Raw genomic sequence first — 25,529 nt, forward strand, 5'->3', positions numbered from 1 at the left:
TGTGAGTTCGTGACGAATTTCACACTTTATATCACAAATATATGTTAATTGTGTATTAATTTATTAGTATTGTATCAGGTGTTATTTTGTGTATTAATGTACCATATACAAATTAGGTACAATTGTGATACAAGTATGATATAACTGCGTTTTATACATTGATGTATCTGGTACAATGCAAAAATAATTATGATACTTATCATACAATTATAATTAAATTCCCGAATATTTCTTCATTTTCAGTGTTGTCCAGCCTCCCAATAAAGAACGATGCAATTGATGATTTTTAAATAATATAAAGTTATCTTTAATGGTGGGAAGATAGAAGATGGAGATTGGCTTAGATTAAGGGATTTTGATGTAAAACAAAAAAGGTGAGAGAAGAGGAGAGGGGGAATAAAAGAAGAAAATGATGTAATTGAATCCCTTAATTGATAATGGGGGAGCCTTTTAAGGAGAAATATATACAATTTGTAAGAAAAACCTATATAATTATTAAAAATTATAAAACATAGAGAACATATGTAAATAAGTTTTTAATATAATATAGATAAGTAAAAATCCTTTTTTTGCCCCTACTATTACGAAATTGGCACATAATCGCTGTCATGGGGGCTTTCCAACCATGCCCCATGACCCCTTGGATGCGCCCCGTGGCGTCCTGGCCAGCCTCCCAACGCCCGTCACCACGGTCGGCCCCATGGTCTCGGCAGCTCCAAGTGACAAGCGCGCATGTGCCTCTGTCGCCCCACCGATAGCCATCGCCAGCGCCCAGCCACAGGCAGAAGCCAACAGCGCCGCGCGCGCAGACAATTTCGCGCGCGCAGACCCTGATGCTAAAGACAAAGTTGCTGCCAACGGACTTGTTGCTGCTTTGTAGAAGACTAAGTCCTTTTCATTGTAAATATAGAGTAGTTTTGCTGCATTTTCTTTAAGTGTGATTTTCCAGCTTTCATATGTCTAGTCATGTAACTTTGGTTTATTTTTTTTAAGCATTATTAAGGGGGACCAAGCAATCAAAACTTTCAAGCAAGCAAACAATTCTATGTACTGGTGTCTCTCCCCCCCGACACCATCTTGTTTTCTGTAATAGCTTCCATTCAATGCAATTAAGCTTTCTTTCATTCTCAATTCTCTTTTCTGCTATCTTTCAATTGCTCATGACATTGGTTTTCCCGTACGGCACTGACAATCTAGTCTAGCGTACGGAGGGGGCCTTAGTTGGCGGACAACAACTGTAGTGACATCGGTTTCCTAGCCTTACGTCGCCCTTCCAAGGAACTTCAGGAAGGCGCCGCGTAACAGTTGGTATCAGAGCCTAGGCTCGACATCGGACGAGGGATTACATTGTAATTACTACCATTTCTAACCATGGTAAATTATGGGGATCGCATCGCGATCCTTGAGGGAACGGTTGACGCATTACGGCCCATCGTGGAAATGGTGCCCGATCTAAAGACCATCCTAGTGCAAAGGTTGGACGACCTGGACCGCAGACTCATCCAGGCCGAAGTTGACATAGAAAACATCAGTCGCGACACTGAAGGAGACCGGCAAACAGCAGCCACAGAGGCAGCTGGGATTTTTGGTAAATTTGAGGTCCTCCAGCAGGAGCGTGCCGAGGATTTAGCCAACAGGGAACAAGAGGCAGACAGGGTAACTGCCATGCAACAAACCATAGACAACTTGACAGGCCAGCTCAATGTTGTCAATTATGCTTTACAAGGCCTACTTCGAGGAGGCGGAAACCAATTTGGGGGTGGTGTGAACCTCGCCCCCATGGCACAAAAGCTGAAAATTCCTGAGCCAAAGCCATACAGTGGAGCTCGGAATGCCAAAGAAGTGGAAAATTTCATTTTCGACATCGAGCAATACTTCGATGCCGTGGGAAGCCTGGAAGAAGCTAAGAAGGTAGCAACTGCTGCCATGTATCTTCAGGGTGATGCCAAACTCTGGTGGCGGGTGAAGTACGAAGCCATCAAGGCAGGTGAAGATGCCCTCGACACATGGGCGGAACTGAAGGCAGCCATACGCCTACAGTTCTTCCCCGAAAATGTTGAGTACAATGCCAGGAGAAAGTTGCGGGAGCTCCGCCAGACCAAATCAGTGCGAGATTACGTGCGGGAATTCTCCGCGCTCATGCTGAACATCCGTGACATGGGGGACAAAGACAAACTCTTCACCTTCCTGGAAGGGTTGAAACCTTATGCCCGGATGGAGTTGCAGAGACAAAGGGTAGACACGTTGCCTAAGGCAATCCAAGCAGCAGAGTGCCTTGGGGATTACCAAGTGGAAGACCGGAAGGATAGGCCTCAACAGCCTGTCCGAGGAGGATACAAAGGGGGCCAACCAAACACTGGTGGCCCTAGCAGAAGTGGAGGAGACCGGAGTGCACCCAAATCCAAGGCTCCCTCTTCCGGCAGTACTAGTGTTGCGTCTAACAACAATGATCGGGGGAGGAAGCCCCCCTCAGGATGTCGTCATTGTGGCGGACCACATTGGAATAATGAATGTCCACATGCACAGATGAACGCCCATCAAGCTTTTGAGGATGGGACGGATGACGACGCCGATGATGCAGACCAGACCGAGCCAGTAGGTGCATTCAATGCAATTGTTGGCTCCATTTCTGAGCCCTTAGCGGGAACCAGTGCCGGTATCCGCAAGAAGAAGGACCCTTGTCCAATTGCCAGGAAAGGAAATAAGAAGGCAAATTTGAGGACTCCTCCTCATCAAGAGAGTACCCTAATGTTCGTTGACATGAAGGTAAATGGCAAGCCCATTCGGGCAATGATAGACACGGGTGCCACCCACAACTACTTAGCCCCGACTCAGGTAGAGCGTCTTGGACTAGTTGTAGGAAAGGGCAAAGGTCGTGTGAAGGCTATCAACTCACCACCTCAACTAGTTGGTGGAATAGCCAAAGAAGTACCAGTGAAGCTTGGCCCTTATGAAAGAAAGTTCAACCTGCGCGTAGTGATCATAGATGACTTTGAGTTAATAGTGGGGTTGGAATTCCTGAGACAGACCAATACCATGCCCGCACCGTATGCAGACATGCTACTGATGATGGGGGCAAATGGGGCCAAGCCCTGCATTATTCCGTGCATTCCCATGAAGATGGCAGCCGAGAACATCTCGGCCTTGCAGTTGAAGAAGGGGGTAAAAAGGCATGAACCCACGTTCCTGGCTACCCTCTGCATGGAAGATATAGAACGCTCCTCGGGTCCCATTCCTGCACCCGTGAAGGAGTTACTTCTGGAATTTGAAGACATCATGCCACAAGACATGCCAAAACGTCTTCCGCCTAAGCGAACTGTGGACCATGAGATTGAGTTGGTACCGGGTGCAAAGCCACCTTCTCGGGCGCCATACAGAATGTCACAACCCGAACTCACCGAGCTTCGGAGACAATTGGCGGAAATGCTAGACACAGGGATTATTGTGCCCTCCAAGTCCCCATACGGGTCCCATGTGTTTCCAAAAGAAATATGATGGTAGTTTACGACTCTGCGTGGATTACCAAGCTCTAAACAAAATCACCATGAAAACAAGTACCATATTCCGCTAATGGCAGACTTGTTTGATAGACTGGGTGGTGTGACGGTATTCACCAAAATAGACCCGAGGACAGGTTATTGGCAAGTTCGGATTGCAGATGGTGATGAGCACAAGATGACCTGTGTGACAAGATATTGGTCGTACGATTTCCTGGTTATGCCATTTGGCTTGACTAACGCGCCAGCCACATTTTGCACCTTGATGAACCAAGTCTTCCGAGAATACATTGATGAATTCGTCGTGGTTTATTTGGATGGCATTGTGGTATATATCCAGACACTAGAAGAACACCTGGAGCATTTGCGGAAGGTCCTAGCCCGATTGCGGCTGCACGAATTATATGCGAAGCTATCCAAGTGATCCTTTGCTCAGAAACAAATTGACTTCCTCAGACATGTCATCGAGGAAGGGAGGATCAAGATGGACCAGCAGAAAATTCAGGCCATTACAGAATGGCCGCCTCCTAAGGATATACATGCCTTGAGGTCATTCCTTGGCCTATGCAACTTCTATCGGCGGTTTGTGAAAAGTTACTCCCTCATTGCAGTGCCGCTGACAGAACTTCTCAAGAAGGCCACCCCGTGGGATTGGGGGCCCAAGCGGACAGAGGCCTTCGACGCATTGAAGATGGCTATGTCTAGTAGCCCAGTCTTGGCCCTCCCTGACTTGGCCAAGCCATTCGAAGTGCAAACGGATGCCTCCAACTATGCACTTGGTGGATTATTGCTACAAGAAGGGCATCCCGTAGCGTACGAGAGCCGGAAACTGAAGGATGCAGAGCGGCGCTATGCCGCCCATGAGAAAGAATTATTGGATGTTGTTCATTGCTTTCGCCTTTGGAGGCATTATCTACTGGGAGCCCCATTCGTGGTCAAGACAGACAACACAGTCGTTAGCCATTTCATGACCCAACCAAAGCTGAATGGACGACATGCTAGGTGGCAGGAACTCCTAGCGGAATTTCACTTCAACCTGGAGTACCGAAGTGGAAAGACCAATCATGTTGCCGATGCACTCAGTCAGAGAGCTGATCTAGCATCGATGTGTGTACTCGCCGCCCTAAAGGGAAGCGAAGTAACCACCACCATAAAAGACCAGATATAGGATCTACTCATCAAGGATCCTGCTGCACAGTATTTGGTTGATTTGGTAGGACAGGGCAAGACTCGCCAGTTCTACACCGAAGATGGGTTCATAAAGGTGAAAGGGAACCGACTTTATGTTCCTAAAGGAGGAGATCTGTGACGGACTCTTCTTGCAGAATGCCACGATACTTTGTGGGCCGGTCATCCCGGCGAGGAACGCACCATATCATTACTTCGCCGTGCGTATTATTGGCCTCAAATAGTCGATGACGTCGCTCAGTGTGTGAAGACTTGTCTAGTATGCCAGAAAGATAAGTTAGACCGCTTGACGCAGACATGGCTCTTAGAACCACTAGCTGTACCAAAAAGACCTTGGGAAAGCGTTTCCCTGGACTTCATCACCGGATTGCCTAAGGTCGGAGATCTCACAACTATCTTGGTTGTGGTGGATCGGTTTTCCAAGTATGCTACCTTTATAGCAGCCCCACAATATATATCAGCGGAAGATACATCTCGACTATTCTTTTCTCATGTCATCAAATATTGGGGCCTACCTAAAGACATTGTTAGTGATCGCGACTCACGTTTCACTAGCAATTTTTGGACCCAACTCTTTAAGTGCCTCGGGTCAAAATTGAGTCATAGCTCAAGTTTTCATCCGCAATCTGATGGCCAGACGGAGCGATTCAATGGCATGCTAGAGGAATATCTCCAGCACTTTGTGACCGGATCGCAGAAGAATTGGGTGAAGCTTCTGGATGCTGCTCAACTGTGTTTCAATTTACAAAAGAGCTCAAGTACCAACAAAAGCGCTTTTGAAATTGTTACCGGACAACAACCACTACTCCCACGCATAATGAACGCACCAAACATGTCAAAATCTCCTCGGGCTGCTAGCTTCTCAAAAGAATGGAAGCAAAATTTGGAGATAGTGCGGAGCTATCTTGTCAAAGCCCAAAAGCGGATGAAGAGGCACGCTGATCAGAATCGCCGCTTTGTGGAATACCAGGTGGGAGACAAAGTGATGGTCAAAATCCCAAAGCGGTACTTGTTTGCAGGGGTCTATGACCCTCGCCTATTGCAAAAATATATTGGACCCTTGTCCATTGAAAGGCGCATTGGGAAAGTTGCATACCGGGTGGATACCTCAGCTTGGTGGAAAATCCATCCTGTTTTCCATGTCATTCTCTTGAAACCTTTTCGGGAAGATATGGAGGATCCTTCACGAAGCCAACTCACAATACCAAGTATTCGAGGCCCCAATTCAACCGGGAAAAGGCATGCTAAAGCTATTCTTGATGATCGGGTGATTCACGCCTCAAGAAAAGATCACCAGGAGTTCTTGGTGAAATGGCAGGTATGTGATGTAGATGAGAATAATTGGAAGAGGGGAACAAACCTCAAAGCCTACAAGAGCATGATTGATGATTACCTTGCAAGGAAGGCGCCGAGGACGTCGCCAACTCAGGTGGGGGAGAATGTCATGGGCGGCTTTCCAACCATGCCCCATGACCCCTTGGACGCGCCCTGTGGCTTCCTGGCCAGCCTCCCAACGCCCGTCGCCACGGTCGGCCCCGTGGTCTTGGCAGCTGCAAGTGACAAGCGCGCATGTGCCTCTGTCGCCCCACCGATAGCCATCGCCAGCGCCCAGCCACATGCAGAAGCCAACAGCACCGCACGCGCATGCCCTGATGCTAAAGACAAAGTTGCTGCCAACGGACTTGTTGCTGTTTTGTAGAAGACTAAGTCCTTTTCATTGTAAATATAGAGTAGTTTTGCTGCATTTTCTTTAAGTGTGATTTTCCAACTTTCATAGGTCTAGTCATGTAACTTTGGTTTATTTTTTTTAAGCATTATTAAGGGGGACCAAGCAATCAAAACTTTCAAGCAAGCAAACAATTCTCTGTACTGGTGTCTCTCCCCCCGACACCGTCTTGTTTTCTATAATAGCTTTCATTCAATGCAATCAAGCTTTCTTTCATTCTTAATTCTCTTTTCTGCTCTCTTTCAATTGCTCATGACATTGGTTTTCCCGTACGACACTGACAATCTAGTCTAGCGTACGGAGGGGACCTCAGTTGGCGGACAACAACCGTACTGACATCGGTTGCCTAGCCTTACGTCGCCCTTCCAAGGAACTTCAGGAAAGCACCGCGTATCATCGCTCATGTGATTTGCTAAAGGTTCACTTTATCCTTTTTACGAATGGAGCCATTAAAAAAATAAAATAAACATGGAAAAGGTATAAATTTCTTATTGACTAGAGTGGAGTAATATAATTTTTATATGTTTTTTTCTAAAGTCCTAAATCAAAAATCAATGGAAATCTTGAAATTAAAACTAATAATCGAAGAGTTTTATCAAAAGTAAAAGAGCTATGGAGCTTGAATCCAGATCATTAATTTAGATTCCGATTCTTGATTCATACTTATTATTGAATATAAACAATTACTTCTCTCAAATACAAACATTTATCTCTAAAATCAAGGCATAATACATCGAGACCCCTCCTAAACTTGATAACGCTTATTCGGTGAATATGTAAACTATCTTTTATCCTAATTAACCTCCGAACTTGAAAGCTTGATAGTATTCAGCACCCCTGGATGTTAACGTTGCAAAGAGCGTGGATACATACTTCTTTCCATAGTGTGTGAGTGGAGAAATATATAATAATTTATTTATTTTAGATGTGGGGTACTCTTCAATAGTCAATTGCAACATAGTTGTATATAATAAATTTATTTATTCTAATTGTGTATTTCTTTTAATATATCACATATTTTACCTCGACTATGTATTTTTCCCCCATTTAGTTGCAATTGTTATTTATTCTAACTGTGTATATTTTCCGGACCAAATCTATTACTAAAATATTTGACTGAAACTCTATTAGTTTTTGCTAGATAAAAAGTTTTAACCAAAATAATAGAATTCCAAGTATATATTAAGAGACTTTTTTCTTCTTCTTCTGGAGATGCAATTAATATTTATTCTAACATTGTTCAAGCCAAATATGTAAAATTGAGATTTTCCTCCTAGTGGTCAATTATTTTTTAGTTAAAATAATGGAGTTCTAACAATGAGTTTCTTTTTGTATCTTATTTATGCACCAATTATTATTTCAATGGTGTACTTTTTCTTATTGTCCAGAGCTCCATGATTTTTGGGCAAATAAAAGTTTAGTAGCCAAAATAAAGGAGATTCAAATGTGTATTTTTACGGATAAAAATACTCGAGTGAAATTCCATTATGTTTGAAAAATAAGAAAATAAGCCCAATAATGGAGTTCTAGACATATGCTTTTACAAATTTACCCTTAAAAAATTATTAGAAGAAATTAATAAATTTAAAAAGGTAAAATGGAGTAATATTTTATTGTTAATCCTGGTCTTTTAGCCCAATCCTTCAAATAGGTCCAGATAGTTGTAGTGTTTCACACGACAATGGCGGCCAACGCCATAGCTCGATTCCAATTCCTACAACCATATCCATTCCCCAAACCTTCAGTACTTCTCTCAAAAGTCCCTCACTCCTCATCACCGCGTTTCTCCATTAATGTCCCCAACGTCAATAATCCCTACCGCATTCATTTCCGTAAGTTCTCAGCCGTCACATCACCTCTGTGCTCCACCTCCGGCTCAATTCCAGAGGTCATTTCTATTTCCTAATTTTTTTTACACTAAAATCATTTATTAGGTAATTATAAAGCATTAGTTGGTAAACTGGTAAACATGGAAATTTAGTCTACTATATACTGTAAATAAATACGTCAATTTCGCCTAATATTTTGGGTGTGAACTCCAATATCAAAATTTTAACATTTTCTTCTATTAAGAAATGGCATGATTCATAGTAAGAGAGTTGGTGATTCAAGTAATTTTTTTGTGAGTTGGAATATCAATTTTTATTAATATTTTTAAATTTAAAATAACGTAGTTCCGTGCGAGAGTCAAGTAATATAATTTTGGTTTGAGAATTGAGAGTCAATTCATCTAATTTTGGTGTGAATTCAGATATGATTTAATATTTAATAAAAGCATATGTTTATTACATAAAAATGCTGTAAACCACAATTTTATATAACTGAAATTTCTTAAAAAAATACTTGAAAAGTCATAGTTAAAAGGTCTATTTGTTAACTGAAAAAGAATGGTGTGACTCTTTAAACAGTAATGTGGCAAACAAATTGGGACAGAGAGAGTATTTGCTAACATCTATCAACAGCAGGCAGCAGCAGTTGTTTTTTACCAAAAGATGTTGTTAACCTATACCTTAATTGCAATGCAGAGTGCTGAAAGTTCTGAATCGAGTACATCAATTGTTGGCGACCTGTTAGACTATCTGAATGAGTCATGGACTCAGTTTCATGCTACAGGTATATATTCCTGAAGGCGCAACTTGTTGTTGTATTGTGTTTGTATTAAGTTGCCATTCTTTAGTCTCTGACTGCAGTTTTTAATTTGTGACCATCAAGATGGATATTCACACTCTAATGCATCTTACATTTGCTAGCATTTTTTGTTTGGACCAAATAGCAAAGTACGCGAATTAGAACAATGTATATTGCTTTGTAATGTAATTAAGGAAAAGGAACAATGAATGTTGCTTACTGGGGGAAAGTGGTAAGGAAAACACTATACTGGTTTGGACTTGAGGTTTGACCGTGCTTTTCTTGTTGTGCATTTTTATCTCCTAATTTCCTCTATAAAATCCAAATTCATGCATAACCACACAATAGTTGAGCTCGAAACGAAGTGCGGGGAAGTTTGAGAAGATTGCCTTAAAATGGAAATGTTTCCTCTTGGTGTTATGAGTTCGGAGCAAAGATGGAATGAGACAAGCACAATTATGTTTTTTTACTAAAAAGTGACTGTCTTCCAAATCTTGCAGCCATAAGTCTTCATGCCAAATGTAATAGCAAATGAGTAGGTTACTTATGACTAATTTCAGAGTAGTGATTATGGGCAATATGCACCTTTTTCAGAAAGCTAAAGAAGAAAACACTTTTGGACTAATTTTACATTTTGTGACTTGGTCAATCACAAAACTTGGTAATTATATAGAAAGTTATTAACACAGGTGAAAGTTAGTGGTAGTTGTCTCTAATGATAGATAGCGCTGGTATTTATCAACTTTGGTTATGCAAATTCGGACATCTGTTCAATCTCAATTCTCAACCACCTCCAAGATTGGATGCTTCATGGTGAGGCAATGCACAATAATGTTAAATTAAAGCACCGTATACTTCTTTTCATCAAAAAATATCTTATAACAAAGTTGGAAGTTCAGCCAGTAGAATCGTTCTTGAGCATGAGAAAGGGTTCTCTGACACTCTGCTGATCGCTATAATCCCAATTTTGATGATTTTAATCGAGAGATTCACTCTATGCAAGAATTCCATATTGGATTTAAGGAAAAAGATGCTGCCAAATCAATACATGGATAACCAATTATTGAAGGATAAAGTTTTGACGAATAAAGGCAAAAGAGGGGTCCTTCGTCTTAGATGGGGTAAGGGGACTCCATGCTTACAACTTGGTCTGGATGTGTCAAGGAAAATGAAAGGTAAAATGAGGTGAAGAAAGAAAAGATTGTCGCCGAAAATTCTTTAATTGAGAGTTAGAAGAATTTTGTTAAATGATCTCAGGACAGTAAGGTCATTTAACAGAAAGTGTAGATGTTTAGTTAGTTTCTATAGATTCCATGAATGCTTTAGACATAGTTTTATATTGCACTTTGACGTAGTAATCAAAGTCCTTTCATTTGTGTTCTGTCTTTCCTCTAGTCAAAACTAACCTGCTTACCGTGAAAAAATAGATGCACTATAGGTGAATAACTGCTATTGCACTATGTCGATGTTGTTTCATAAGGTGCATCATGTAGAAAGGAGGGCAAATAGTAGTCTTTATAGCAAAGATAATTTCTCCAACAGCGATAGAAATGTCGGAGGACAGGCTATCATGACAAATACATGCATATATACAAAGCATTTAATAGGTGAAGTTTCCGCTTTTTAAGCAGTGTTGGTAGTCCCATAGGAAACTTCTTTTTTCCTCTCCTTTCACGTTCATGAGAATAAGGACAAGGGGAGCAGTCTCGTAGATTTTAATATAGTCTTCCCTTTACTAACTTGACGACAAAAACACCTCACAGCAAATGACACAATTAAATAAACCCAGTGAGAGAAGTAAATTAGTACCACGGCATGGATCAGGTGACATGATCAAGCAGCTGCATTAATATCTGACAAGGTGTTTTTATAGCATCACAAGTCTCTTGAGTTCTTGGTCTCAAATTTTCTTATTGGAAAATGTTGCATGTACTAATGACTTAATTAATTTTCTTAATTCTTTTCTCTAACTAAATTAAGCAATTGTGTGTGAAATTTCTTTTTTTGATAATGAGCAATTGTACATACGTTTTATTATCCTATTTTAAAACGTTAGAGCTTTTGTTTGGTTGGTTTAGGTAAAATAATCCTAACATAAAATCTTGCGTAGAATAAGACAATGTTTGGTTGGAGGATTACAGAAAACAATCCCCACATAATTAATGCAACGTTTAGTTAGTAGTATAAGAAAATATATTCTTCGCATAATTTATACAATGTCTGGTTGACCATATTAAATAATTCTTGCATTAAGTTATGCAGGAATCTGCTTACTCCAAAAAGAAAAATAATCTTTCTCAAAAAGTTATGCTGGAATCTGTGTACTATTTTGTGTGAGATAGAATTTGGAACAAAATTATACTATTAGCAATACATCGATGAGTGTTTAAAGACCAAAATGCCCTTAAAGTAGGTAATCCCTACATAATATTCTATGTATTACTATTAGTCACTGCATAACAGTTCCTAAATTATTATTTACTGTACAACAATACCTATTATTATTCACCGCATAAACAATCACGACATTGTAATTCCCTCAACGAGCATGTGAACTGACACCCCACAGTGTACCAATAAATTTAGACTGTCTTAAACTTTTATTCTCCAAACATTTGGAGTAGGTGTTCTCGCTCTTCCTAATTTGATCTAAACTTATGACTGCGTCCTTTATGGGCCATCCTCCTTTCAGATCTATTGCATTTTTCACTTTTCCACATTATCTTATTTCTGCCTTTTGTGTTGGTGCATTGTCTATGATCTATCTATATCACCTTGCTTTCACGGAACTTAGTTATAAGTAATATCTGCTAGTTGATTCCTATATAACATTGGTTTACAAGATTATGTATAAAATTTTTTACAATGTAAATTATTGGCTGTTTAATTCTGGTTAGTACTTTTCATTTGTTATCCGGCTATTATTTGCTTCACAATATTTATGCTATTCAATATTATTTGATTTATCAAGCTGTGGAAGTGCATAAAGTTTACGTCTCCACTATGCGTGGTGGACATGTATAGGACAATATGCTGTGCACGTATCCACATGTCTCATTATTTTTGTGACATCTGATATAGCAAAGGGGCATAGTCAGAAAAGTGTATAAAATTAAACCATGCATCCTTGATGCTCCTCTGCCTTTTTTAAGGACCTGGGTTCACAATTCACATCACAGGTCTTGAAGTTTGTGAATTTTCAAAAGGTTTTGAATTTTGTATTTGGACTTGTTTAGTTGTTTTGATCAGATACGTGTTAAAATAGGATAGACAGCAGAGCTAAGATGATTAAGGCAGGAGAGTAAGAAATGTAGGAGACAAACCTGGTTTGTTAATGGCGATTGATGACTTGAGTGGTGTATCTACTAAACAAGTTCGATAGTTGAGAAAGCTGTTTGTTATGTTTTCTTTTAGCGTCTTTATCTGGTTCAGCTGTGATTTTGTAGCCACCATGATGTCATTTTTATGACAATATCATAAATAGAGCATACAATTTGTTGCATAAGTTGATTGGGCATTTAAGATAAACAAAGCTATTTTTCTCGTAGTATTCACCATTTTCTTTTGCATGATTCTTTCTATTGAAAATGAGCTTACCTCATTTCACAGGATGGTTCTCAAATTATTAGTTTTTGGCGACTGGGTTGATTATTCTTCAAGCAACAGTATATGTTAATCTGAGCTGCATGAAATTTATTCTTTTACGTGGGTGAAACTTAGGCAGTCAATCAATTGAGATTTTTTGGAAATTGGAACCAATGTTTGAACTTTGGTTTGGTGCGAAAGCTGCATTTTCTGTGTTCGGACATGTATGGGGAGTGTACAGATCTCTTAAACAGAGTTCTTGTGTTCATGGTTTGTTGCAGTCAATTCAGACTTCTGCTTTCACCTGCACACTATTTAAACATGTGTTCTTTCTTTTTTATGATAGCTGAAGCAAAAAGGCAACTAATTGCCGCTGGATTTCATCTGCTGAAAGAAAATGAGAAATGGGATCTGCAGCCTGGTGGGCGCTATTTCTTTACACGGAACATGTCCTCTTTGGTTGCATTTGCCATTGGAAAGAAGTGAGCAAACACTACATACCTCCTAAAGGTTACATTACAATTGCTAATTAGTCATGCAATGCTCCTTACATATATGAGCCTGTAGAAACCAAATTAAAAAATGGAATGTTCTGCAATTAGACGCCAGTTATATCAAGGGGCAGCCTCTCTAAACAATATTACTCTCATCCAACCATTTCGTTTTCCTCTTCTTCAGGAATATTTTCTTATGTTGTTTAATCAGAGATATGAATTAGCTTTGCAGGTATTCTATTGGTAATGGCTTTCACGTGATTGCTGCTCACACAGATAGCCCATGTTTAAAACTAAAGCCAAAGTCAGCATCGACCAAATCTGGCTATCTTATGGTCAATGTGCAATTATATGGTGGTGGGTTATGGCACACTTGGTTTGATCGGGATTTGAGTGTAGCTGGGAGGGTTATTCTAAGAGCTGATGATGGTTCCTTTCTGCACAGGCTTGTGAAAATAACGAGGCCTCTCTTGCGAGTGCCTACGTTGGCTATTCATCTTAATCGGTCAGTTGCTTTTCGCTGAAGTTTCCTTTTTTTTTTTCCTCATAGTTTTTCCTGCTCTCTGTTTGTGGTGAGGGCGCTTTTACATTCTTGAGTAGGTAAACATGATCCTTATTTCCTGATATCATCTACCATCTAAGTTATTGCTTTGAGACCACAAATCAATTGCACAGAGAACAAACACAATAAGAAATTGAAGCTGATAACTCCTGCATGATCAAGTTTGAGAGTCAAATTCTCTTATTTTTAACTTCATCCTTCTTTCCCTATGACACGTGGTAGAGGAAATTGAATTTGGGAAAAACAATAAATCAATAATCAGCGATATGCTTAAATTGGTCCATTAATGTGTCAATATGTGTTTAGAACATGGATGGGAATATTCATGCAAATTTGAATAGCTTTCTCCCAGAAATGACCTATGTTTGTACTTGATCTAAATTTTACACGAAATAAGATTAATTGGTCCAAGACAAATAGCAATTTTTTTAAGCACTTAAATCTGAAATCTTGTGGATATACTGAGTATTTTAAGTCAAAGTTAAGCCCTACTTAAATTGTTGGATCACATAGCATGTGTCGTTGCTTCTCTTTTATTGATAGAACTTCTTACAAAGACTTTAGAGGTCAATCTTTGAATATCTACCATGAGCTTCAGAATTAAGGAGTGTTAATGGTTGCTCGCGAACCCAAGTGTGTCTCAGTGCCCTTGAAAGCTCAAGTATTTATCTCAAAGTGCAGACATATTTCCTCCTTTCCATGCTGACTAGCTCAAAAAATCACCTTACTAAGAAGAGACACGGTCTAACTAACATCTCGTCCAGCAAAAATTAATTTGTTCTTAGCCTATTTATTATTATTATTATTATTTTTGGGGATAAGGCCGTTTTTTGGTTTATTATGCAATCCTTTTTGTGCAAAGCAGCCGATAAAGATCTGTGCTCTTAAAAGCACACTAGCTACTGTAACTGGTACAAAAGTTTCATTCATGCTTATTGTACGTTCAGATAGTCCTACATCGGTGGCACAATGAGAACAATAACTTGCAATTTCTTCTCCGAATAGAAGGCAACTGCCTTTTCCTCTTCTGTTTTTATGTTTTCAAAAGTTTGGAAGTCTGAAACTGACTAAAATTCTCCAAAAATGTCTAGTTTTTGGTCCCAGTTATTGCAATGTTTAAACTAGCTTCCGAATTTTGTCTTTCTAACACTAGTAAACTCATAATAGAAAGATTTCTTTTTTTTATCCTTTTCCCAAACTCATTTCAGCCTTCTTGTTCATCAGATGTTATTAGTTGAAAGGGAATCTTGTTTTAGTAGCATCACTTTTATACTCATAAGTTGGTTTTTGTTTTCTGAAGTACTGGAGTATTGTTAAACATAGCTTCCTTTTTAAGGTTAGGCTATCTTCTTTAGATTGACAAACATCAATAACAAAATATAAAGATTAAAGGGTAACCTTGATGGAGGAGCTCTTTTGATTTATGTTTTGTCAAACTGGTCAATTATCAGTGACAGTTGTCAATGATCTTTTTTTTTTTTTTTGAAATACGACAGTTGTCAATGATCTTTAATTTATTTCACCACAAGATAAACGGCAATCAAGCATTTTTCTGTAGTGTTTGTTTGCTTGAAGGCTTTGCTGATATCTCCTTTGCCCTGTCCAATTTTCCTGGCATGTAGAACTGTGAATCAGGATGGTTTTAAGCCAAACCTTGAGACTCAACTTATTCCACTACTGGCAACAAAGACAGAGAATGCAACTGCTGATTCCACAGAGAAAAGTAATGTGTCTTCTTCAAAAGATGTTCATCATCAACTCCTTCTGCAGGTAATTGTTTATATTATTTTCACTAAATCTGACCTATAGTCCAGGAAATTTTCTAGGTTGGGGTGGTCAATCCATAGATATGTAAAGAAGATTTTGACGGACAACCAAAAAGAGAAACTCCTTTCCTGAATTTTTTCCTGGACTTATCTGATCATATTATTAACTATAGAATGTAGACTGATAGATGGGTTCCTCATTATTTCATTCCCTGGTCAAACACTGTGAATGCTTTAACCTGCTCTTTCTATGTTGCTTCTAATCAAGATTTGTTTTGATAAACTGTAGTATTGGACAGCATGTAAGAGACACTGTGTTGAGAATATTAAAATAATGTATCAAACAAATGATCAAGATAGGTAGCTGAATGTCAGAGGTTGAAGGCTCTTTTGTGCCAAAGATGTGTAGGTGTAACATTTTTTCCGCGAAGCTGATTCTTTATCTGTTTGTAAGGGAAAATTATCTGTCATGAGCTTATTTATAGGCTCAAGCTTTTGGGGATTGAAATATACTTCATTTCTAGGATAACCAACTGGAAACACAGCTTTAGCTTCTAGTAGTCTCCAAAAACAAACGCATTTAAATGTCTAGTAACGATACTTTAGCCGATGGAAAAGCTAGAACCTGTATTGATTTTTGATTCTTGGTAGATCACGTTGCTATTATTGTCACATGCATGTTTATCAGAATGCCGTATTTATATTAGTTTGCTTGCTTTAGTGGTAGCAGCACTGAAAGCCATGAAATTTGTTACACACCTCATTTATATGATGAGTGTACTGCTTTTCTGTTCTTCCATCTTATTTTCCAACATCTAGAATTTGTTACATTATTTACACAAGGGAATGATGGAGAAGGAATACATTATGGATTACTGGATATGAACATTGATATTTTCCTCTGTGATCGCAGATCTTGTCAGATGAGCTAAGCTGTAAAATTGATGACATAGTTAGTGTTGAGTTAAATCTTTGTGATACCCAACCTAGCTGCCTTGGAGGTGCAAATAATGAGTTCATATTTTCTGGAAGATTGGATAATCTTGCGTCAAGCTTTTGTGGTTTGAGAGCTCTGGTTGATTCATGTGCTTTGCCCGAAGATTTATCAAATGAGCATGCAATTCGGATGATTGCTCTTTTTGATAATGAAGAGGTACGTAGTATTGCTCAGTCTGAAAGTTCTATCAGTGGTTTCCTTAAATTATTTTCTTCTGCATTCTACAAATGCTACTCTTAGATGAGAGGTAGATTCTGGGGAACATCAGATCAGTCCTTGTTCAATTTCTAAATTTTAGAATATTCCAAACTACGAAGTATTTTTGCTTATCACAGACCAAATTTTTGTCTTGAAAATACTTGTTTGATGTCGATCGATTTTTTCATGTGTGTCAAATGTTCCAAGTGAGCACAAAAGCAATAAAGACCGGTTAGCAGTAATCTGAATCGTCTTTACAAGCTCTTTTAAACTATTCTATATCCTCTTTCTAAGCTGTTTTTACATTTTTCCCCCAAAAAACAAGAAAATGAAAACCAGAAAGGTTGTCAGTCTCTTACTTGTTTCGAAATTTCCTAATTTAATCAGTCAAGTTCAGCTTGAAATTGAACTTTGAATGAACTGATATTCCTTGTTTCAGTTTCCCATACTTAAGCATGAGGTCTAACTCCACCAAGACTTTAGGTTGGTTCAGATTCATACCAAGGAGCTGGTGCGCCAACTATGTTTGAGGCAATGAGACGAATAACTCACTGCCTAAGTCATCAGTCTGCTGGAGAATCTGATTTTGCCCGCGCGATTCGCCACTCTTTTCTTGGTACTCTTTTCTTGATATGTCTGTGGCCTTCAGATAAGTGTTTGTATATGACTGGCTACTCCTGTTTGTACTCTCAAACCTTTCCTATGTGGAAACTCCTCGTCTTGTTCAGCAGTAATGCAATTGATCCCAGCTCAAAATAAGACAATATAATGTGAAAGGTTGTTACGTTACGTGATTCTTTGAAAAGGCAGTAAATTCAATATTGGGCCCTGTTAAGTTTACGCCTCTTCAGTTTCATTTACTGAACATATCAATCTGAATACATGCAAAGGTGTATTAGCAATTGTCTTTTGAAGAAAAACTAATACATTCATTATTTGAGTTTATCTTAACTTGTATACACTATATGCTCTATGGACTGACTAAGTGTTCGTACTGAGGCTTTCCCCTGACGAGTGCATTTCATTAACTAATTTATTGAGAAATCTACTAGCCTTTGCTTAAGGATGGAGTTTCTCCCGTTTCATGTAACTAGAAGGTCTAAAGAGTTCCTCGAAACTTGTTCCTTCATAGAAAGGCAAATGTGATTGCAGTGTGATACAAACCAGCCAAGTAGGACATCATTCTCCTTGTCAATAGGTTCTACCAGAATTTATGGGGTCTAACATGCAAATAACTTGTGATGTCATAACATACAGAATGAAAATCAGTTTCCAGCATTCTTGTCAAATCACATTATTTTCTCCTCTACATCTCATGTGAAACTTATGTCTAGTATCTCATTCAAATAACAGTGTCTGCTGATATGGCTCATGGAGTTCACCCTAATTTTGTGGATAAGCATGAGGAGCACCATCGTCCTGAATTACAGAAGGGGCTTGTAATCAAGCATAATGCAAATCAACGCTATGCCACGAGTGGAGTTACCTCTTTTCTTTTTAAAGAAGTTGCAAGACTCCACAGCCTTCCGACACAGGTGATTATCATCTTCCAAGTGCTTTAGCATAAATGAACTGGAAACCATCAAAGAAATAGGAAGAGGGAACGGAAGCCATGACTTGACCTATTCCTTGACTCCCCATCTTTCTCTTGTTCAGGAGTCAATGTATAACTTCTATTAAGGATTCAAATCCTTTGTGTTAATGCTGCAAATGATAACTATTCCTTTAACTCCTTACAGGACTTTGTGGTGCGAAATGATATGGGATGTGGATCAACTATAGGTCCGATACTTGCTTCAGGAGTTGGAATTCGTACTGTTGATTGTGGTATTGCTCAGCTATCCATGCACAGGTATCTAGTTATGTACTATTCCATTCAATGTTGTGCTACACGGTAATTTCCTAGAATTCTCTTCCACTTTTTTTTGGAAATTGGTTATACACCAGTCAGTAGTTTCCAACTTTCCATTAGGCAGAACGTAATACTAACAAATTTCTGAGAGCAAAAAAAATATTGCTTTACTCTTAGTTCCAATCTCAAGTACTATTAACACACTTCTAAAAGCAAAAAAATGTTTCCTTACTCTTAGTTCCAGTAAAATTGTTTTACCCAAGATGGGATAGGGGCAGCAGTCTATAACTAGCTTACTCTATTGTCATGCATCATCTGACATAAATTTTGCTTGAGCCCATATTCGACAGAATGATCTATATTATCAAGCTGCAATGCTTGTCCTACAGTGCAAGTAGTGATAAGTTGTGATATGCACTACTTTTTGGAGTTTCCAAAAAGATAGATGTGTTGGGAAGCGTGTCATGCTAATAGAAGGGAAAAAATATTTAAAAGAGAAGCAATAAATTGCACAAGACAAGACAAGATTTACGTGGTTCGGTAATTTTTGCCTACTCCACGGCCACACAAAGAATAACTCTTTATTAATTGAAGAGAAAGAAGAAGTTGAGGGATAATTTACAACCGAAGGAGGGGATGCCTATTTATAGGCCAAACATCTGGTGAAAGAAATTTTTCAGCGAATGTGAATACGAAGAAGACGGCACCGCAAATTGCGCGCCGAATTTTGCTTTCACATTTGCAGCCTGCCAACTTTGACTTTTCCATGTTTTCTTTCTTCCCTTTTTTTCTCTGTCTTCTTTTACAACTTTTGTTTTTTCACATTTTCTTCTCTTTTTCTCTGTGTCTTCTTTTACAACTTTTGTCTTCTTTCTTTTATTTCTTTTACAGCTGGATTTGTTCCTTTCAATCTCCCCCTCAAACCCATATACATCAAGAAAGAAAATTAAATAAAAAAAAAGATTTGCTATTCTCTGGTGGCGCCTTCACATTATCAATTTTGAAGGCTAACTAAGGCGGTGCACAACCTCAGTTTGTCAACACCGACAACTTTGGTCAACATGTCTGGCAGGTTCTTCGATCCTGGTATCTTCTGCAGGGAAAGAGTTCCTTCACTTATCAACTCTCGGATATGATGATACCTCAACTGGATGTGCTTTGATCTTGCATGAAATACTGAATTTTTGGCAAGATGAATTGCACTCTGGCTATCGCTGAAAAGCTCACAATTGTCCTGCTCTTTACCTAGCTCTTTAAGAAAATTCTTGAGCCAAATCATCTCTTTTTCAGTTTCTGAGCTTGCCATGTACTTTGCTTCAGTGGTAGATAGAGCAACACTTTTCTGAAGTTTGGACATCCAGCTAACAACAGTACCACCCAAGGTGAACACGTAGCCTGTGGTACTTTTTCGACTATCCAAATCGCCGCCTAAATTTGCATCAGCAAAACCTTGTAAGATAATATTGTTCCTTTTAAAACAAAGTGCCATACCTGAGGTGCCTTTGAGATACCGCAATATCCATTTTACACCTTCCCAATGCTCCTTTCCTGGATCTAACATGTATCTACTGACAACTCCAACTGCATGGGCTATGTCAGGTCTAGTGCAAACCATAGCATACATCAAACTTCCTACTGCTGAAGCATATGGAACTTTGGACATGTACTTCCTTTCTTCATCTGTCTTAGATGATTGGTCCTTCGACAAATTAAGATGGCTTCCGAGTGGAGTGCTTCTGGTCTTTGCATCATGAAGACTGAACATGCTTAGTACCTTCTGTATGTATTTTTCTTGAGACAATTTTAAGGTTCCTTCATAAATGTTTTTGCTAATCCTCATCCCAAGCATTTGCTTAGCTAGTCCTAAGTCTTTCATTTCAAACTCCTCCGCCAGTTGTTGCTTAACCCCGTTGATCTCATTTATGCTAGATCCTGCAATTATCATATCATCAACGTACAACAGTAAAATGATATAGGATTTATCAAGATTTTTGATATAACAACAATGGTCCATCTCACATCGTGTGAAACTATTATTATGCATGAATCCATCAAATTTCTTGTACCATTGCCGGGATGCTTGTTTCAAACCATACAAACTCTTTTTCAACTTACACACAATGTTTTCTTTACCAGAAAATTGAAAACCTTCGGGTTGCTTCATGTAGATGTCTTCTTCAAGGTCACCATGCAAGAAAGCAGTTTTAACATCTAGCTGCTCCAAATGCAAATTTTCTGCAGCTACAATACTTAGCACCAACCTGATAGTAGTTAATTTGATTACAGGAGAGAAGATCTCGGTGTAGTCAATCCCTTCCTTCTACTGAAAGCCTTTTACTACAAATCGTGTTTTGTATCTCTTCTTACCATCATGCTCTTACTTGACCATGTACACCCACTTGTTTTGCAATGCCTTCTTTCCTTTTGGTAACACTGTAAGTATCCATGTTTTGTTCTTTTGAAGAGAATTCATCTCTTCTTTCATGGCTAGCTTCCTCTTATCAGAGCTTATCACCTGCATTGCTTCAACAAAATGCTCTGGTTCTCCGGCATCAATCAGAAGTAAATAGTGGATAGAGAGAGTTAACCTATCTAGAGCATTCGTGACTCTTTTAGATCTCCTTAATGTAGGTTCATGATTAACTGATCCCGAATTTGATTCAAGTCCTGACTCCAGATCAGGTTCTCCATCTAATTCTATCTTTGGTTCTGATTCTGATCCAGAATCGACTTCTGGTTCGGCATTTTCAATTTCAGATCCAGTTGTAGTCTCTCTAGCCACTTCATTTCCTGAGATTTCTTCTAACTCATTTGTTTCAGATGTCTGTCTGCTGGTGCTAGTTAGTTCTACTTCAAGCTTGTCTTTGTACATCACATTTTCATTAAATGTGACATTCCTGTGTCTTGGGATCTTTTTATTCTGATCATCCCAAAATCGATAACCAAAATTATCATCACCATAGCCAAAAAAGAAACATTCCTTGGCTTTAGGATCAAGCTTATCTCTATCATTAGAGTTTACATGCACATAAGCAACACAACCAAAAAAAATTAGATGTGAGAGAGTTACCTCCTTTCCTGTCCATACCTACTCAGGAATTTCAAAATTCAGTGGTACAGAGGGTCCCCTGTTTATGAGGTAAGCTGCCGTGTTAACAACCTCGGCCCAAAAATACTTCGGCAATCCAGAATGTATTCTCATACTTCTGGCTCGTTCATTCAGGGTTTTGTTCATCCTCTCAGCAACGCTATTTTGTTCCGGTGTTCCAGGAACTGTCTTGATCATTCTGATCCCATTCTCAGAGCAGAATGCTTTAAACTCTTGACTATCATACTCCCCTCCATTGTCAGACTTCACACATTTTAATTTTAGACTTGGTCTGATTTTCAACTTCAGCTTTCCATCATTTAAAGGCAACAAACACATCAGATTTATTTTTCAGAAATTAAACCCATACCTTGTGGAATCATCAATAAAGGTGACATAATAGCGTGAGCCTCTTAGAGAAGTTACAGAAGCTGATCCCCACACATCTGTATGCACTAGTTCCAGCTTCTCATTCTTTGGCGTCCTTCCAGCCTTAGAGAAACTAACTCTCTTTTGTTTCCCGTAAATGCAATCTTCGCACAAACGTAATTCAACATGCTTTAGGTTTGACAACTTTTCCTTGGATGCCAACAACTTCATTCCCTTCTCACTCATATGCCCGAGCCTCTGGTGCCATAATGTTGTATCACGACTATGATCAACTGTTGCTATAGTATCTCTCTGTATTGCAGTTGCATACAGTGTTCCCTTCTTGAAGCCTCGTGCCACAACCAAATTTTCTTTGGTTATCTTCCACGATCCGTTATCGAATATTGTTGTATAACCTTCACTGTCAATCTGGCCCATTGATATCAGATTTTTCTTGAGGCCAGGAACATGTCGGACATTTTGCAATTTTCATAGCGTGCCTTGTGAAGTCTTTATATGAACTTCACCTTTCTCGACAATGTCTAGAGGTTCGCCGTCTGCTAGATAAACCTTTCCAAATTTTTCAGCAATATAATTATGCAATAATTCTTTGCATGATGTAGAGTGAAAGGATGCACCTGAGTCCAGAATCCAAGATTCGACTGCACAACAAATTAGTGCATCACCGACTTGTTCAGCAATTGCATTTGCTGAATTATCATCCTTGTATTGATCGTTCTTCTTCTTTGGCTTATCGCAATTCCAACACGTAATGTCTTTGCGATTTTTGGATTGCCCTCTTCTCCTTGACTTTGATCTGCCATGACCATGACTTTGTCTTCTTTGGCTGTTTCTCCCCTGCTTTCGGTATTCAAAGCAGATCCTGGGGAATCACTTGATTCTCTTTGGCGAATATCTTCACTTAGAACCAAGTCTCTAATATCATCCAATTTGAGTTTGGTACTTCCCGATGAATTGCAGACCAACTCTCCGGTAGAGATGATAGTAGAATCAATGCCCTGACTTCGTCATCGAATGTTATATAGACAGAACTCAACTGAATTAATATTACATTAAGCTCATTGATATGTTCCGTAACATATCCACCTTCTGTCATCTTTAAGTTGAACAATCGACGCATCAAATAGACTTTATTTGAAGCAGATGGCTTCTTGTACATATTTGATAACGCATTCATCAGGCGTGCAATGGTCTTCTCGTTAATGATGTTAAACGCCACATTTCGTGTTAGCGTCAAACGAATCACACCAAGAACTTGGTGATTTAATAGATCCCAATCCGCTTTGGCCATATTCTCTGGTTTTACCTCGGTCAGAGGTAAGTGTAATTTTTTCTGGTACAAATAATCATCTATTTGTATTTTTCAGAATCCAAAATCTTTGCCATTGAACTTATCAATCTTAACATTCACTTCTTCCGATGCCATTTTTCACAATTTTGTTTTTATGCGAATAGTGCCTGTGAATAGTAACGGCGAATACTATTCCGTGTAAGAAAAAAATATCCCAACTGTATAAGGTAGACAACAATTACTATTGGTGAATAGTACTATCACTATTAATGAATAGTGTTAGTAATAATGATCAATAGTGTCGCACTATTCTTGTTAATAGTACCTGCACCAATACCAGAATTACACTTTCTGTGCTTTAATACCAGTTGTTGGGAAGTGAGTCGGGCTAATAGAAGGGAATTTTTAAAAAAAAGAGAAGCAATAAATTACACAAGACAAAACAATATTTACGTGGTACTCCACGGCCATACAAAGAATAGTTCTTTATTAATTGAAGAGAGAAGAATAGCTCCACGGCAATTTTTGCCTGCTCCACCGCAAATTGCCGGCCGAATTCTTCTTTCACACCAACTTTCCACGTTTTCTTTCTTCCCTTTTTCTCTGTCTTCTTTTACAGCTTTTGTTTTTCCACGTTTTCTTTCTTCTCTTTTTCTCTGTCTTCTTTTACAGCTTTTGTCTTTCTTTTATTTCTTTTACGGTTGGGTTTGTTTCTTTTCGAGATGTTCAACATCCAGGCACCTTGGCGAACTTGCCATTAAGAATGTTTGTGTACTTTTTCAAAATAAAAATTTCTCTATGGTATAAGATAGGCTGCCAGATGATAAACATATGAAGTTTGAAGCTGTCATCAGCTCTGGTAGTTTGACATGATGAAACGGTCGCATGTAACTTGAGAGTTGAGGGACACTATAGTATTTGAATCTGTTCATTTATATCTTCTTCCTCATCCTAGTTTGCTAGATTTGCTTTTGTCACCTGCTTCCTTAAGTTGGTCATCTAATTCGATAAATATGACTTTACTTTTCTGCGATTGCAGCGTGAGAGAGATATGCGGAAAGGAAGATATTGATATTGCATACAAGCACTTCAAGGCATTTTACCAGACATTCTCAAGCATAGACAGGAAGTTAATTGTGGATTGATAATTGGTGAAGTAGAAACCTAGCTTTTTAGTTCACAACCCCTTATAGCATAATCCTTTTCCTGATTTTTCTGTTGGGGGTGCAGTTGGTAGTAGAGCTTTTAGGCAAGCACTATTTGATTACTAAAAAAGTACATTATTTTGGTGCGAATGCAAAAAAAAAAAGTTTTAGTTGGCACATAGCCTTGTAATTGCTATAATGTTGGTAAAACCCAAATTGAAAATTCTCATGATTTTGATCTTCACAAACACCTGGAGGAAGTGACTTGGAACATCACTCTCATTCCAGTACCTGACGTTTGTTGGCTTCCATTTGATCGCTGACAGAACTGGAACCCATATTAACTTCAAATTCAGGTTTCCGCTTGGCATTTATAGCTGCTAATTTCCGTTTCAGCTCTGATAACAAAGCTTGATTCTCCTGGTTGAGACGTTGAGCTTTCTTCCGCAGCCTCTCATTCTCCCACATAATCTGACAGTTACGCAGGTACAGCTCTGAATTCTCTCTGTCCATAGCTGTGAATTGATCATGAAAAAGTGAAGCAAAATCAGTATACCTCAATACAGAAACACAAGGCAGAGCAGAAAATATAGAAGACTATCTTCCATGTACAGTAAACATTGCATATACCGTGCATGAAGACAAAAATTGTAATGAATATAAAATGGTATATCTGGGCTCTGTGTTAACAGATGTAGTTAGTTTTTTTCTTTTTCTTGAGGTCATTAGTAATCAAGGGTCTAATAAACAAACCAACTCCCAATGACAGGACTGAATGTAACAATTAGTCCTTTTTTTCATGATACTTTATTGAAGGCACCAATTCTTAGAACAAAAAAAAGGGCGCAAGCAGTTGATAGACTTTGAGGTTTGAGTTAAGCAAGTAGAACAGAAATATTTTTTTTAAAAAGAAAGGAAAATGCTGAGTTTTAGTATGAACTTGAAGGGCCAGTACCTTAAGAGTAAGATCAATTTTGCTGGGCAGTGTTTGAGACAATAGATATGTTTATATAGTCATATGCACGTAAACTTGGTACACACTAATTGATAAACATGACAACAATCACACGAGAATAGCACAATTCACTATAAAGAAGTATTCATTACCATATCAGCAAAGCC

General features: G+C 38.8%; 2 protein-coding genes across 2 annotated transcripts; one reads left to right on the top strand and one right to left on the bottom strand.

Moving 5' to 3' along the window:
• The first annotated feature begins 8,045 nt into the window (after nt 1–8,045).
• LOC104092317 (probable aspartyl aminopeptidase) lies at nt 8,046–24,639 on the top strand. Its single transcript, XM_009597891.4, has 10 exons — nt 8,046–8,299; nt 8,937–9,024; nt 12,971–13,106; nt 13,351–13,623; nt 15,303–15,450; nt 16,360–16,599; nt 17,125–17,257; nt 17,995–18,176; nt 18,381–18,493; nt 24,302–24,639. The coding sequence occupies exons 1-10, from the start codon at nt 8,093–8,095 to the stop codon at nt 24,405–24,407; spliced, it is 1,626 nt and encodes a 541-aa protein (XP_009596186.1). The 5' UTR covers nt 8,046–8,092; the 3' UTR covers nt 24,408–24,639.
• Nucleotides 24,484–25,399, bottom strand: LOC104092318 (protein LITTLE ZIPPER 4-like). Its single transcript, XM_009597893.4, has 2 exons — nt 25,363–25,399; nt 24,484–24,922 (listed from the first exon to the last, which is right to left on the bottom strand). The coding sequence occupies exon 2, from the start codon at nt 24,918–24,920 to the stop codon at nt 24,687–24,689; it is 234 nt and encodes a 77-aa protein (XP_009596188.1). The 5' UTR covers nt 24,921–24,922; nt 25,363–25,399; the 3' UTR covers nt 24,484–24,686.
• Between the last annotated feature and the right edge of the window lie 130 nt (nt 25,400–25,529).

This window comes from Nicotiana tomentosiformis, chromosome 5, assembly GCF_000390325.3.
Source record: "Nicotiana tomentosiformis chromosome 5, ASM39032v3, whole genome shotgun sequence".
Classification (NCBI taxonomy): domain Eukaryota; kingdom Viridiplantae; phylum Streptophyta; class Magnoliopsida; order Solanales; family Solanaceae; genus Nicotiana; species Nicotiana tomentosiformis.